Source organism: Delphinus delphis, chromosome 21 (assembly GCF_949987515.2).
Source record: "Delphinus delphis chromosome 21, mDelDel1.2, whole genome shotgun sequence".
NCBI lineage: Eukaryota > Metazoa > Chordata > Mammalia > Artiodactyla > Delphinidae > Delphinus > Delphinus delphis.
In genome coordinates, this window is record NC_082703.1 from 22,193,282 (window position 1) to 22,207,319 (window position 14,038).

The 14,038-nt window shown below is 37.1% G+C and overlaps 1 protein-coding gene across 2 annotated transcripts in view; it reads left to right on the top strand.

Annotated features, from left to right (window-relative positions):
- CFAP97 (cilia and flagella associated protein 97) overlaps nucleotides 1-14,038 on the top strand; it is a 35,628-nt gene that overhangs the window by 15,957 nt on the left and 5,633 nt on the right. For both annotated transcript variants that reach the window (XM_060001145.1, XM_060001146.1), the window contains exon 3: nucleotides 6,865-7,133. In XM_060001145.1, coding sequence (XP_059857128.1) covers nucleotides 6,865-7,133 — 269 coding nt within the window. The remainder of the gene's footprint in view (nucleotides 1-6,864; nucleotides 7,134-14,038) is intronic.

Sequence of the window (14,038 nt, forward strand, 5' to 3'; positions counted from 1 at the left end):
CAAAGTTAGGCATTGGCTTATGGCATGAATGGCTCCTGTTTGGAGAGCAGTGAAGTTGACATGACTAGATTTTAAAGTACCTTTCATCCTTTGTAACGGTAAAATGAGGTCAGTTTAGGAAGAATCTGGAGGGCGAAACAGAGATGGTTTAGAAATGCACCACTTCCGATTTTACCACCTAGATTCTGTAGGAAATAATTAGATTCATTATTAGAGGGTGTATCCTGGGAAGAAAAACTAATATAAGAGAAAGAAAACTAATATAAGAGAAAGAAACGGGATAAGGAAGCATTGATGAGCAGAGAAACCTGTCAGACCTATTGCTAAACTGATAGCAACATAGGAGGAAATGAAACAGTATGGTATTCAAGGGGAAGATACAGCCCCCGTTACCCTCGGTAAGAAAGAGGATGCCCACACTGGGACTAGTGGCTGCTGGCACATCCCTTGGCAGCACGTTGTTTGTCTTTGCTGGCAGGCTACAGCAGACAGGGTTCAGATAGGCAGGCAGGAAATCTCAGATACCCTCGGCCCACCACCAGATACTACCGAAGGTTTGATAAAAGCTCAAATCAACAGAGGCACCATGCTCGTGTGAAGAACCTAATGCCTGAAACAGTGTTGAAGGAGCAAGCTCAACGATTTTAGAGAGGATCTGCAAGGACAGAACTATTTTCACTCGTAAAGCGAAGGCATGATTTGCTTTTCACTCTCTCCTGTCACGTGTGGAGCTTTCCAGGGGCTACATGACAATGACAGCACAACAGAGTGAGTGCAGAAGCAGATATGAGAATCCAGCTGTCTTCTATTAAGGCAGGCATTAAAATATTTGCAGAAATGTTCAACTCTGCTACTCTTCTCACTAACCTTTTTTATAAAAATGTGATGTTCACATATCACTGGTTTATTGTTATTTTCAGACGAATTAATACCTTAAAATTTTCCCTTTTAACTTCTAACATGATAAATATTGATAGATGTAATCCACATAAACCTTCTTTGGGGTCCCCAATAATCTTTAGATGTAATGAAAGGGTCCTGAGACCAAGAAGTTTAAGAACTTCTATTCCAGAAGAATGGAATTAGAATATAGCATTTGTAGTCAATTAGAGAAAAAAAAATTTATCATAGTCTTCCAAAAGGGGGAAAAATGGGGAAAAAAGAAGAAATAACCAAAAAAGCATTTTTTAAAGAAATAAAATTGTGATAAAAGAGATCAAACAATATAAGTAAATGGTTTTATCAGAAGATAATATCAGAGGGGGTTAAAATTTTTTAATCAAATCCAACCTGCAAAGATATTTTAAAAAGTATAGGAGGAATGAGCTTTGATATGCCAAACAGGTAACAAGGAGAAAATAGAAATATCAATCTTAGTAGTACACAGAATAGCATTCAGGATGTGAAAATTACTGAAAGGGACAAAGAAGAGTGTTTTACATTAATAAACTGACCAAATATGCTAAAAAGATTTAATAGCCATTGATTTAAAATGTATAATAAAAGCAAAGCAGAACTAGATGATCAAATTGGTTAGACCAAATCAGTTAGACCAAAAAAAAAAAAACAAAAAAAGCATAAACTACCTGCTTGTAGACTGCTCTTGGCCATGGGTATTTTGTTTGTCTATCACACAGAAAAAATTTTTAAGTGATGAAATATCGGTTTCTGTTGCTACATAGCAAATCACCCCAACATTTAGGGTATGGAGAGACTCAAAGGCAGGAGTGACTTGACAGCTGGGGGTCTGGAATCATCTGAGTGCTGGTTTACTCACACGTCAGATATCTGGGCTTGGGGTGACTTGAAGACCAGGGCTGCTGAGTGGAGGACCCACGGGTGGCCTCTCCTCGTGGCCTGGCTTCTTCACATACCGCAGCCTCAGCGCAGCTGGCTCAGGGCTCCAAGGACAGTGTTCCAGGAAACAAGGCACAAACCTCATCACCTTTTATGACCTAGCCTTGGAAGTCACATAGCATCATTTCTTCCATGTTCTATTGGTTTAAATGGTTATAAACCTTCCCAGGGCATAGACGCTCCTTCTTAATGGGAGGAGTGTCAAATAACATGGACATGTTTCAAAACCTCTTCAGTCCAGCCTCTGGCCATACACTGATTTACATTCCTCCCCAGTGCAAAAATGTTCCCCCTTTCCAAATACATCCTCCAACCTGGAGATCCAGGGTTTAAATCGAGTCCAGGTGCGGCTGTGGCTCCTCGGGCGTGGTTCCTCGGTTATAGCTCGAGTACTTTGAAAATCTTCTGCCGGGAGAGACTAGGAAGCTGAAGTAGTAATTATACTTTTGAATCCCAAAAGTCCTGACTCTTATATTCTGTCTAAATTTTGCTTGAAAAGTGACCAATTCCATTTTTGAAAATTAATTAATTTATGTATTTATTTTTGGCAGCGTTGGGTCTTTGTTGCTATGCGCGGGCTTTCTCTAGTTGCGGCGAGCGGGGGCTACTCTTTGTTGCGGTGCGTGGGCTTCTCATTGCGGTGGCTTCTCTTGTTGCAGAGCACGGGCTCTAGGCACGCGGGCTTCAGTAGTTGTGGCTCGCAGGCTTCAGTAGTTGTGGCTCGCGGGCTCTAGAGCGCGGGCTCAGTAGTTGTGGCGCACGGGCTTAGTTGCTCCATGGCATATGGGATCTTCCTGGACCAGGGCTCGAACCCGTGTCCCCTCCATTGGCAGGAGGATTCTTAACCACTGCGCCATTAGGGAAGCCCCCCCCCATTCCTTTTTTTAGTTCATCTCTTTCTATCCTGTCTTATTATTGTGGTAAAATAAACCATTGATACTTCCAGGATGCTGGAATCCTTGTGCTTGGGCCCCTGGGCCAGCCAACAAGGGGTGGGGGGGTGGCCTGTGTCTGTCTCCGTTTTTGCTGAGCCTTGGGCTATATTGTGTTGGTCCACGCCATCACAGGCCTGCCGAGATGCAAAGGAAGGAGACCAGAAGAATGTCACAGAAGTTCTCATCTGACAAGATGTTCATAAAGAAGACAAAGAAGCTTAGTAAACTTAGTTATTATTCCTTGAATTGTCACCTCTCAATTATAAGAGTTGGATTTTTTTTAAACCTTTAAAAATCATTTTAAAAAGCAAATATCATTGATTTTTTTAAATAGGGATCATGAATATGCCTACAGGATGGATTTTTTTTAAGAACTAATATTATGTGAATAAGGACTTAATATGGCTTGGGATAAATTTTCCACTAATAACATTACACATAACATATTTAAATGCTGTCATATCTCAATTAGCTTAGGTGCAAGTTAAGCTGGTACTTCCAGTAGTTAGATGAATCAAGAAGTGGCTCTAGCTATGATGGACATATTGAAATACTGTAAAGAGTTTGAGCAAAATTGTTTCATTAAAGAAAATTAGGAAAAAGCAATATTTCTTAAATGTGTGACTTTAAATATGTACATATTTATATAAATATGTTTGTATCCCTGAAAGTTTATTCAAGTTAACTTTTTTTAGATCTTAATTGGAAAGACAATGGATTATATATTGGAGGTTGCCATGTGCTGAAGCACACAGCAGCCACTTTAGAAAAATGTGCTAGTGATACCTGGTGTCACTAAATAACATCCAACATATACTTCTCCATCAAGGAGAGTTAGAATGCTATCTTTTTAAATGAATTAGACTGAAATTCTTGTTTTATTTTATTTTTTAGCTATTGCCTTCTTTTATTTTTAAAACCTTTTTAAAAATGGTATTAGGAAAATAGCTTACTTTTAATTCCCTCTAGAATTTAATTTTAAAGCCTCTCATAAATGGCTAAATTAATCAAGAAACCTTATTAAATTCTACAAAATGGATATTTCTTGGAAGAAGATACTTCAATTATATATAGTACAAATATATCTTTTTATTTTATATATTTTTTATACAGCAGGTTCTTATTAGTCATCCACTTTATACACATCAGTGTATACATTTCAATCCCAATCTCTCAATATCATGCCACTCCCTTCTGGCTTGTAGAGTTTCTGCTGAGAAATCAGCTGTTAACCTTATGGGGATTCCCTTGTATGTTATTTGTCATTTTTCCCTTGTTGCTTTTAATAATTTTGCTTTGTCTTTAATTTTTGTCAGTTTGCTTACTATGTGTCTCGGCATGTTTCTCCTTGGGTTTATCCTGCCTGGGACTCTCTGCGCTTCCCAGACTTGGGTGGCTATTTCCTTTCCCATGTTAGGGAAATTTTTTTGACTATAATCTCTTCAAATATTTTCTCAGGTCCTTTCTCTGTCTCTTCTCCCTCTGGGACCCCTCTAGTGAGAATGTTGGTGTGTTTAATGTTGTCCCAGAGGTCTCTTAGGCTGTCTTCATTTCTTTTAATTCTTTTTTCTCTATTCTGTTCCACAGCAGTGATTTCCACCATTCTGTCTTCCAGGTCACTTATCTGTTCTTCTGCCTCAGTTATTCTGCTATTGATTTTTTCTAGTGTATTTTTCACTTCAGTTATTGTATTGTTCATCTCTGTTTGTTCGTTCTTTAATTCTTCTAGGTGTTTGTTCTTTAATTCTTCTAGGTCTTTGTTAAACATTTCTTGCATCTTCTTGATCTTTGCCTCCATTCTTTTTCTGAGGTCCTGGATCATCTTCACTATCATTATTCTGAATCCTTTTTCTGGAAAGTTGCCTATTGCGACTTCATTTAGTTGATTGTCTGGGATTTTCTCTTGTTCCTTCATCTCGTACATAGCCCTCTGCCTTTTCATCTTGTCTATCTTTCTGTGAAGTAGTTTTCGTTCCACAGGCTGCAGGATTGTAGTTCTTCTTGCTTCTGCTGTCTGCCCTCTGGTGGATGAGTCTATCTTACAGGATTGTGCAAGTTTCCTGATGGGAGGGACTGGTGGTGGGTAGAGCTGGGTGTTGCTCTGGTGGGCAGAGCTCAGTAAAACTTTAATCTGCTTGTCTGCTGATGGGTGGGGCTGGGTTCCCTCCCTGTTGGTTGTTTGGCCTGAGGCGACCCAGCACTGGAGCCTATGCGCTCTTTGGTGGGTCTAATGTTGGACTCTGGGAGGGCTCACGCCAAGGAATACTTCCCAGAGCTTCTGCTGCCAGTGTCCTTGTCCCCACGGTGAGCCACAGCCACCCCCCGCCTCTGCGGGAGACCCTCCAACAGTAGCAGGTAGGTCTGGCTCAGTCTCTAGTGGGGTCACTGCTCCTTTCTCCTGGGTCCTAATGTGCACACTACTTTGTGTGTGCCCTCCAAGAGTGGAGTCTCTGTTTCCCCGTCCTGTTGAAGTCCTGCAGTCAAATCCCGCTAGCCTTCCATGTCTGATTCTCTGGGAATTCCTCCTCCTATTGCCAGATCCCCCAGATTGGGAAGCCTGACGTGGGGCTCAGAACCTTCACGCCAGTGGGTGGACTTCTGTGGTATAAGTGTTTTCCAGTTTGTGAGTCACCCACCCAGTGGTTATGGGATTTGATTTGATTGTGATTGTGCCCCTCTACCATCTCATTAGGTCTTCTCCTTTGTCTTTGGATGTGGGGTATCTTTTTTGTTGAGTTCCAGTGTCTTCCTGTCGATGACTGTTCAGCAGTCAGTTGTGATTCTGGTGCTCTCGCAAGAGGGAGTGAGTGCACATCCTTCTACTCCACCATCTTGAACCCCATATATATCTTTCTAAATGGGTTCCTATTCAGGTTTTGTCATTAGTGTGGTATGGTTTTCAACAAACTACCAACCACTAATTTCCTAAGTATTCCCCTCAGGAAGCCACTGTTACTCATTTTTTTTAAAGTTTCTGTAATCTTTGATAGTGTTCAGTTTAAGCTTTGGGAGGTAGATTTACAGTTTTTGTGACTTTGCTCAAAGGATTTAACTTTTTTGCACCAGTCACATTTTTTAAATGGAGTTTAAAATGCCTCTTTACCTTACAGCACTGTGCTTTCAACAGTATAAAATACTAAGGAAGTAAAAGAGTTTACATAAAGCTACACTCTAATGAAAACAAATAATGGTTACTCTAAAAAAGTATTGTTAAAACAAAACAAATGTACCATTCTGTTAATCTGATATAATGTATTCATTTTTAGCACAGACTTAAGCCGAAACACTGAGCCAGCTTAATATTTTTGGAAACTTCTGACAAATGTTTAGTAATAATTGTGACTTACTGAAAATTGTTATAATAATGAAAATTTAAGAATTTAGCATGTTGATAAAAGCTTCATTTGATAATCATAGTAAGGAAAATATTTTTCTTTGTTAAAAACTCCTTTTATATAATGTATTTATTTGGCTTTTGTTTAGTCAGGAATAAAAGTTTGACTTTTATACAAGTATTTGTTTTAATGCGAATATTAAGGTCATAAATCTTGTGTAGTAAAATATTTTCAGGTTAGGTTGAAGGTTTCAGAATATTATGGGTTTGCTTTTGCCATTTTCTGGCCATTGTTTGCATTGCTGAGGACATTTTATTTTTTGAAGTATACCCTCCAACCAGTCAGAACCATCTCAACTAAGTATTGCGTCAGTACACTCCACCAGAGGTTTCTAACTTTTAAACTGCCTTAGGAGAACATAAAACGAATGTGACAAAGGCATTTTCCATAAATTATACCAGCAGTGTACAACCAGTGCCATGGACATTTCTCATTAAAATATCTTCATGGTTTTATATTAGCATTTTATTCCCAAAGAACCCAACGAGCAGAAAACTCTAAGCTGCCTCTGAGTTTTTTTCTACCCAATTGTAGTCTGGATGTCACTGGCATTATTTCATACATCCCTTTTCATGACTTAATGTAATTGTTTCCATTTATAGGAGCTAAAGCATATACCATCATATTTCTGTGCTACTTTGTTTAGCCATTTTCCCTTTTTTTGCTCACTTCTGTAGCTTTTCTGCAATTAGATAAAAAGGGACCACAAAAACATCACTTTGATCAGCCTTCAGTAGCACCTAGGAAAAACTACTCTTTCACAAGAGAGGAGGTGAGACGGATTGATCGGGAAAATCAGAGGCTTTTGAAAGAACTGTCGAGACAGGCTGAAAAACCAGGAAGCAAAAGTACGATTCCAAGAAGATCGACTGGTCCTCCACCTAGGTTATATCATAGTGCTCTCAACAGACAGAGGGAACAACAAAGGATTGAAAGAGAAAATTTGGTAAGTAACTGAGATTTTTTTAGTCCTCAAAGAAAATGCATTTGTACTGATTTGTTAGTCCAACTTTCAGGAAACCCAATACAGCGAAATTTTCTAACTTACTTATATAAAAGTAGGAATAGATACGTATGGCCTGAAATACATGATGAGCTATGAGCCTGGAAGGTACAATGTATGCTTTTTTATCCAGGAAACTATATTTTAAGGGAATATTAAATGAAAATACTGAAAGCTCCATTATTTATTTGACTATATCTGTGGAATCACTATAGTAGTACAGGAAATGGTGTCCAAGGGTGAGATACATGTCTCTTCTGGAGAGCTAAATCTATTTCACTTCATTTTATCCTCGAAAGCTAAAATAATTTAAATATCATTTATTTTAAATAATAAATACATTCTCAGAGAGGTCAAATTTGTTGCCCTGCTGCTTGAATGTATGAAAGACATTGATTGTTAAAAACCATATAAGTACGCTTTGATGTCCTAAGGAATATATATGGAAACTGTTGAAAATCTTCACATTAAAACCTATTTATTCATAGCATATCATTTTCTTTATAAAATGCAGTTCATAGTAATTGATGATATCTATTGAGCTCTTTAATGCTGGGCGTTGTTCTAAGTGTCTTCTAAATATTAGCTTATTGAATCCTGACAATAATTCTTCCAGGTAGGTACTTTATTTTTATCCACATCTTACAAATGGAATAATTGAGACCTAAAAGGGTTAAATAATTAATCCATGGACAAGGAGCTGGTAAGGAAGTGGCTAAGCCAAGATTTTAAACCCACGTAGCATCTTAAACTAAAATTAGACCCTTAATGAGCACATACATTCAGAGCTAAAATAATTGGTAAAGCTATTATTAAAATTACTAGAATAATTAGCAAAATTCACCCTCATTATGTTTCGTCATCAGTACAGTTCTATTTGACTATGTACTTAACCTGAACTTGCAAGAGTAACAACTCCTGTGAATTTCTTTGTTACCATCACTAGCACCAGGAGTTGGCGAGCTGGGTTGGTATATTTACAAAAATAGTACTCTTGGGCCCTTTAGGAGAGTCACCTGAATGTGGCAGGAAGTAGGTAACAGCAAAACGAGTTGAAGTGAGGTTGGTGGGTAGTGAGCTACATGATAACTTCCTGCACGTCACTCTGGCAGTTTCAAGATTCATTCATGATTTTAAAAAATTTGGAATTAGTGTGTTTTACCTTATTTTCACCCTCCCACATGGCTCTGGAGTCTTGTTTTATTTAACAAGCAGTTGCATAGTGCATACTGTTTTACAATTTTAGGTCATTTAATCCTCGTAGCAACCTGAAGACACACTTACTGTTGTTGTGGAGGAGAAAATGAGACACTGAGTAGGGCGCAGGGACTTCCTCAAGGTTAAACAGCTAGCAGGTGGCAGAATCATGTCCCGGTTACCTAGCTTTGGGGTTACTTTTTTTTAACAGCTTTTTTGAGATATAATTCACATGCCATACTCATTTAAAGTGTACAATTCATAAGTTGTAGTAAAATATACGTAACATAAAATTTGCCATTTTGTTTTTAAGTGATTGGTTCAGTGACATTAATTACATTCACAATGTTGGGCAACCATCACTACTACTTATTTCCAAAACTTTTTTGATCACTCCATACAGAAACTCTGTACCAAACAATAACACTCCGTTCTCCCTTCTCCTCAGCCCTTGGTAACCTCTAATCTACCTTCTGTCTATAAATCTGCCTATTCTAGATATTTCATATAAGTGGAATAATGGAATATTTGTCATTTTGTGTCTGGCTTATTTCCCTTAGCATGTTTTTGAGGTTTATCCATGTTGTATCCTGTATCAGAACTTCATTCCTTTTTGTGGCTGAATAATATTCCATATATGTATGTGCCGCATTTTGATTCCCCATTCATCTGATGGTGGACACTTGGGTTGTTTCTACATTTTGGCTACTGTGAGTAATGCTGCACGGGAACACTGACTACAAGTATCTGTTCAGGTCCCTGCTTTCAGTTCCTTTGGGTGCATACCTAAGAGTGGAATTGCTGGGTCATATGGTAATTCTGTGTTTATCTTTTTGAGGAACTTGGGTTTACTTTTGAGAAGCTGAAGCCATACTGTCTAGAGGCTTTACTGGTATGAACAGGATGAAAACTGTTAAGCAGCTTCTGTTTACAGCTTTTATCATCCCGCATATCAGTGGTACATCTCAGCTGTTTTAATAAACAGTGGAAAATTACCACTATTTTATTCTTTTTACTTTGTATGCTTAGTAATATGTATATGTGAGCAATATTTTTCTCCATTTCATAGTAAGGTCTTATTTGTTATACTCTAGGACAGTAGAATATAGTGTGAACCACATGTATAATTTAAATTTTTCTAGTAGCCACGTTAGAAAGTTCAAAGAAACAGGTGAAATTATTCTGCTATAATATTTTAACTGACTAAATCAAAAATATTTCTTTTTAACATGTAAGCAATATAAAAAATTGAGATTTTACCTTTTTTTGGTACTAAGTCTTTGAAATCTATTGTATATTTTATACTTAGAGCACATCTCAATTTGGACTAGCCACATTTTAAATGCTCTGTAGCTACATATGGCTTGTGGCTTTGGGCAGTGCAGCTCTGAAACAAAAGCTTAATTCATAAGAAGTGGAAAAAGTAGCTTAAAGCTAAACAGGAAAATAAACATAATTTATTATAAAATATTGTTACGTTATTGTAAGGAAAAGTAATCTTCCAGATTTATGCTTAACTCTTCACCGTCTATACCAAAATAAAACTAATTCTATACCTTTTAAAATTTTTTCTTGGCTATTCCTTTGCATTTATTCTTCATACTGACTGACTTTTTTCTTTATAAAAAGTTTTTTTATTAAATTTTTGTTGGAATTGTGTTGACTTTACATTTTAATTGCAGAGTGTTTGGCACTCTTAAAATATTACCTTCCTATCTAGAAATATGGTATGTCTTTCCATTTACTCAAGCCTTCTTATACTCTACCTTAGTAAGGTTTTATAGTTTTTTTTTAAACTGTATATTTTTATGCTATTGCCATGAAATTTTTCATTACATTTTCTAATTGGTTACTTTTGTAAACCATCACTTTTTGTGTATTTATTATATAAGCAGCCACCTACCAAATCCTTATTTAGAGCCACATTGGCTCTAATAGTTCCTCAGGGTGAGATGATATACTTTTTAACCTGTTTGCTAAACTGTTCGTAGTCAAAACACACATGCATGGGTACAGACGTGCTCATACAGCACTTTTGTGTCAGGTGTACTGCACAAGCAGGGTCCATTACTTTATAATTTTCATGATTTATAATTCTTCATTTGCTCCATCTCCAGTGATAGAGGCCAGTTCAGATGGCTAACAGGCATGATGACTAAAGCAGTTCTGTTCCAGTACTCTCAAATTAGTTCCTTAGTAATCCAGAGGCTGTTAGACTTGAGACAAAGTAGTGCTGTGCAGAAGAGGTAGAAAAGGAGAGCCCTCTATCCAGTAGAGGGCGTGCTTGCTACATATAGACTCAATTATATTAGAACTTCATTATTTCAAAAGGGAACAAATTTTTTAATTCATGAATTTTGAAATATTCTTGTTAAACCATGTCTCTTTATATTCATTTGGACATAATATGAATTCTGTTTTTATGAAAGAGTGCAAGAATAACCTTAGCAGAAGGAGAAGGGGTCAGTGAGGATACTTTATAGTTTCACCTTACTCTAAAAATAATGAGGCTATTTCATGCTCTTAAATGTATGTCCGTCAGTTTCCTGAGCTGTGAAAAGGGGGTGGGGAGAGGAGTAATTTAATAAAGTAAACCATAATCTTTCCACTCATGAGTTACTGTGTTAAAATATTATTTTTAAAGTAAAAGTAACGCATGTATGGGGTTGGCCAAAAAATTAGTTCAGGCTTTTGTAACAGCTTACGGAAAAACCCGAACGAACTTTTTGGCCAACCCAATGTAAATTTATAAAATTCAAACCAGTCTTAAAAACATTAGATGAGCAATAAAATCCTTCCTCCCTCTTCTGTTCTTTGTCTGCTGGTTTAGGGAGGTAATGTTAGATAGATGTGAAAACTATTAGAGAGTGATATGTTGTCACAAAGATGAAGTTTTAAAGCAAATCTCATACCAAGTATGAGTATTATCTGTGGATTAGTCAGTACCTTTGTTCCAAGGTCTTGAAATAATTTATAGTTCACTCGCTTTGGTTTTCCTCCTCTGCTTATTGTCTATTATCTCCTTCCATAGAAGAAAGCAAGCTAACGATAACTGAATACAACTCCAGCTATAGACAAATATGTAGAACAGTCGTGATTGTCCCAGACTGTAGGACACTTGTTACTCTTTAATGTCCTTCGGGGTCTTTGCTTTTTCACTTTAGAAACAATAAAGCAACTCTCCTCTGCCGGCAGCTGCAGAAATCATTAACTCACTGTTTGTCCATTCATTTGTTTTAACCTTTCCACCTCAGAAGACAGGATTCAGGCTGGGTTAATTTTCTTTCGAAAAAGAATGATACTTCCTAGATAGAACAGAGATATTTGAACAAACTGTTCGAATTCATTATTAGAATCTGATTTGAGTAGCAGTTCTAAGATTTTATAAACCATAAATGGGAATATAAGTAACCATTCTTACATTTTTCAATCCATTAAACAAATATTTGTTTAATGTCTGCTATGAGCTATGTAAGAAACTGGAATGGATATAAGAAAAAATATAAAATACTGCCCTGTCATTTAATATATAACTTAGCTATGAAGATAATACTAGAGTGTGTCAAACAACTAGAAAATAATCAAAGCAGTATTAAGGATAGCAATTAATATTTAATAAGTCCTTACTATATGCCAGGCACTGTTCTGAGCATTTTAAATGCATTATCTCATTTAGTACCCTAAACTGACTCTTTGAGTTTTATTTCATTGTTAATATCACTATTAAGTCATTTGACCAAGGTCACACAATCAATGGCAGAGCGAAGGTTTAAATCCAGGTCTTTCTGACTAGAAAACTTATATTTTTTTATCACTCAATTACAAGTGTTACAGTATTTTGACCTATCATTTTTAAGTCTTACTCAGGAGTTGTAAATTGATGACTAGATTGAAATGTATATACTTTTGATGTTAGGGTTTCTACTGTAATCCTTCATATTTTTATCAATATATTGTTTCTACAAGTAAGAGCTGTTTGTATCTGAAATCATTCCTTTAGCTTTTGCTGAGCTTGTTGTGTTCATATCTCACACAGATACATGGCACGGTTCCGTGTGATTTGGATAGCTGAACCAAATCATTGCTCTCTTATTTCCCCAGGTTTCTGCATGTAAACTTGATAAGTCACATATCAGCATTACAGAATGGGTTTACTTTTTGCCTTATTGTTAACTTATTTCCAAATTGATTTTGATCACATTACTTTATATGTTTTATATCTGATAAATAAGCATTGCAATTTTCTTAAAGTTTGTAAAAGAAAAATATACATACAACCAAATGAATAAATTTAGGGAATTAGCAGTTTATCTAAAAAACATTGAGACTTCTACCAGCAAGAAAACAAAATTGGTAGGTAACTGAAAATACCAAGTTTTCTGTGCTGTCCATTCCACCGTGCACAGCTCAATGGGTAGTTAATAGGATAATCAGATAAAACAGCGAATGGTTCTCTACCCAGTAAAATACATTGATGATGTGACACTCAGCAAGTTTCTTACTCAGTTATAAACTGCAGGTGGAGGAGCTATATTAGTTGGTAGGTCTTGGCACCTAAATTGTACAGGTTCTCTGTCTACAAAGAGAGAAAGACAGCATGTTGTTATGGAAAGACCGTAGACTTTATAGTCAGGTGGAACCACAGATAAATCCTGACTCTGAACTCAGCAAAGAGAACCGTTACTCTACTTGTGTAAGACTTCACTGAGGAGTTGACTCTTTTCTACCTTTTGAAGGCTCAGAACTGAAGAAGGCCATTTCATGCAGGAAGATGAGCCGGTAGGCTGAGTCCTCTGGGTGGGTCCGGCTGCTTCTTCCTGTGTCCTGCGCCTCTGCCGTTTGTCTGCAAGCTCCTTTCATTCTACAACCCTTGCTCTCCTTTCCTCGATAGCTCTTCCCTCAATATTCTGGCTTCTCTGGAATCGCGCAGGAACACACTGATAATGGAGCCTCAGAATAGCAGGGCGGGAGGGGGCTGATAACAGTTGAGAACAAGTTCTGGAGACAGTTGGTGGTGGTGAACTGTAGGCTTAAAAATGGTTAGAATGGTAAATCTTATGTGGATTATACCACAATACAAAGATAAAACTAAGTTGAGGGAGAAGGAAAAAAGATTGTCCAGAGAAAACTTGTCCTATGACTAAACTCATGAGGCTAACTTTATAATGTGAATCTTAGTGCAGGACAGCATTCTCTTTTCAAATAAAGATCAACTTGCTACAGAGGAAGTTTAAGTCAATAAAGAAAATAATAAAACACAACCATGGATCAATTCCCCCATCCATTTGGTCTACTTAAACATTCCTTTCTCACCGAAGCCTGTGAAAATCAAACAAAAGAAACTCTTTCACCTTCTGATTTGTGAAGGAAGGATTATGAATAAAATTAGGGACATTACACATTAGCCTCTGTTACAAAATCGTATTAATGCACATACCACGCTACTGGATACTGTCTTGCCTTGGCTAGTTGGTTTATACAATCTTTAAAAACCTTTATGTTCTGTAGTAGTTGATTTCAAACTTCTTAAGAGCAAAAACTTTTTTTTCCCAAACAATTTTATGCAGAATCTTCAATATATAAAACAGACAATACAGAAAGCATGGTTGGGCCGGTAGAAATTAGGAGTGGGAGACCTGAGAGGCCGGCCC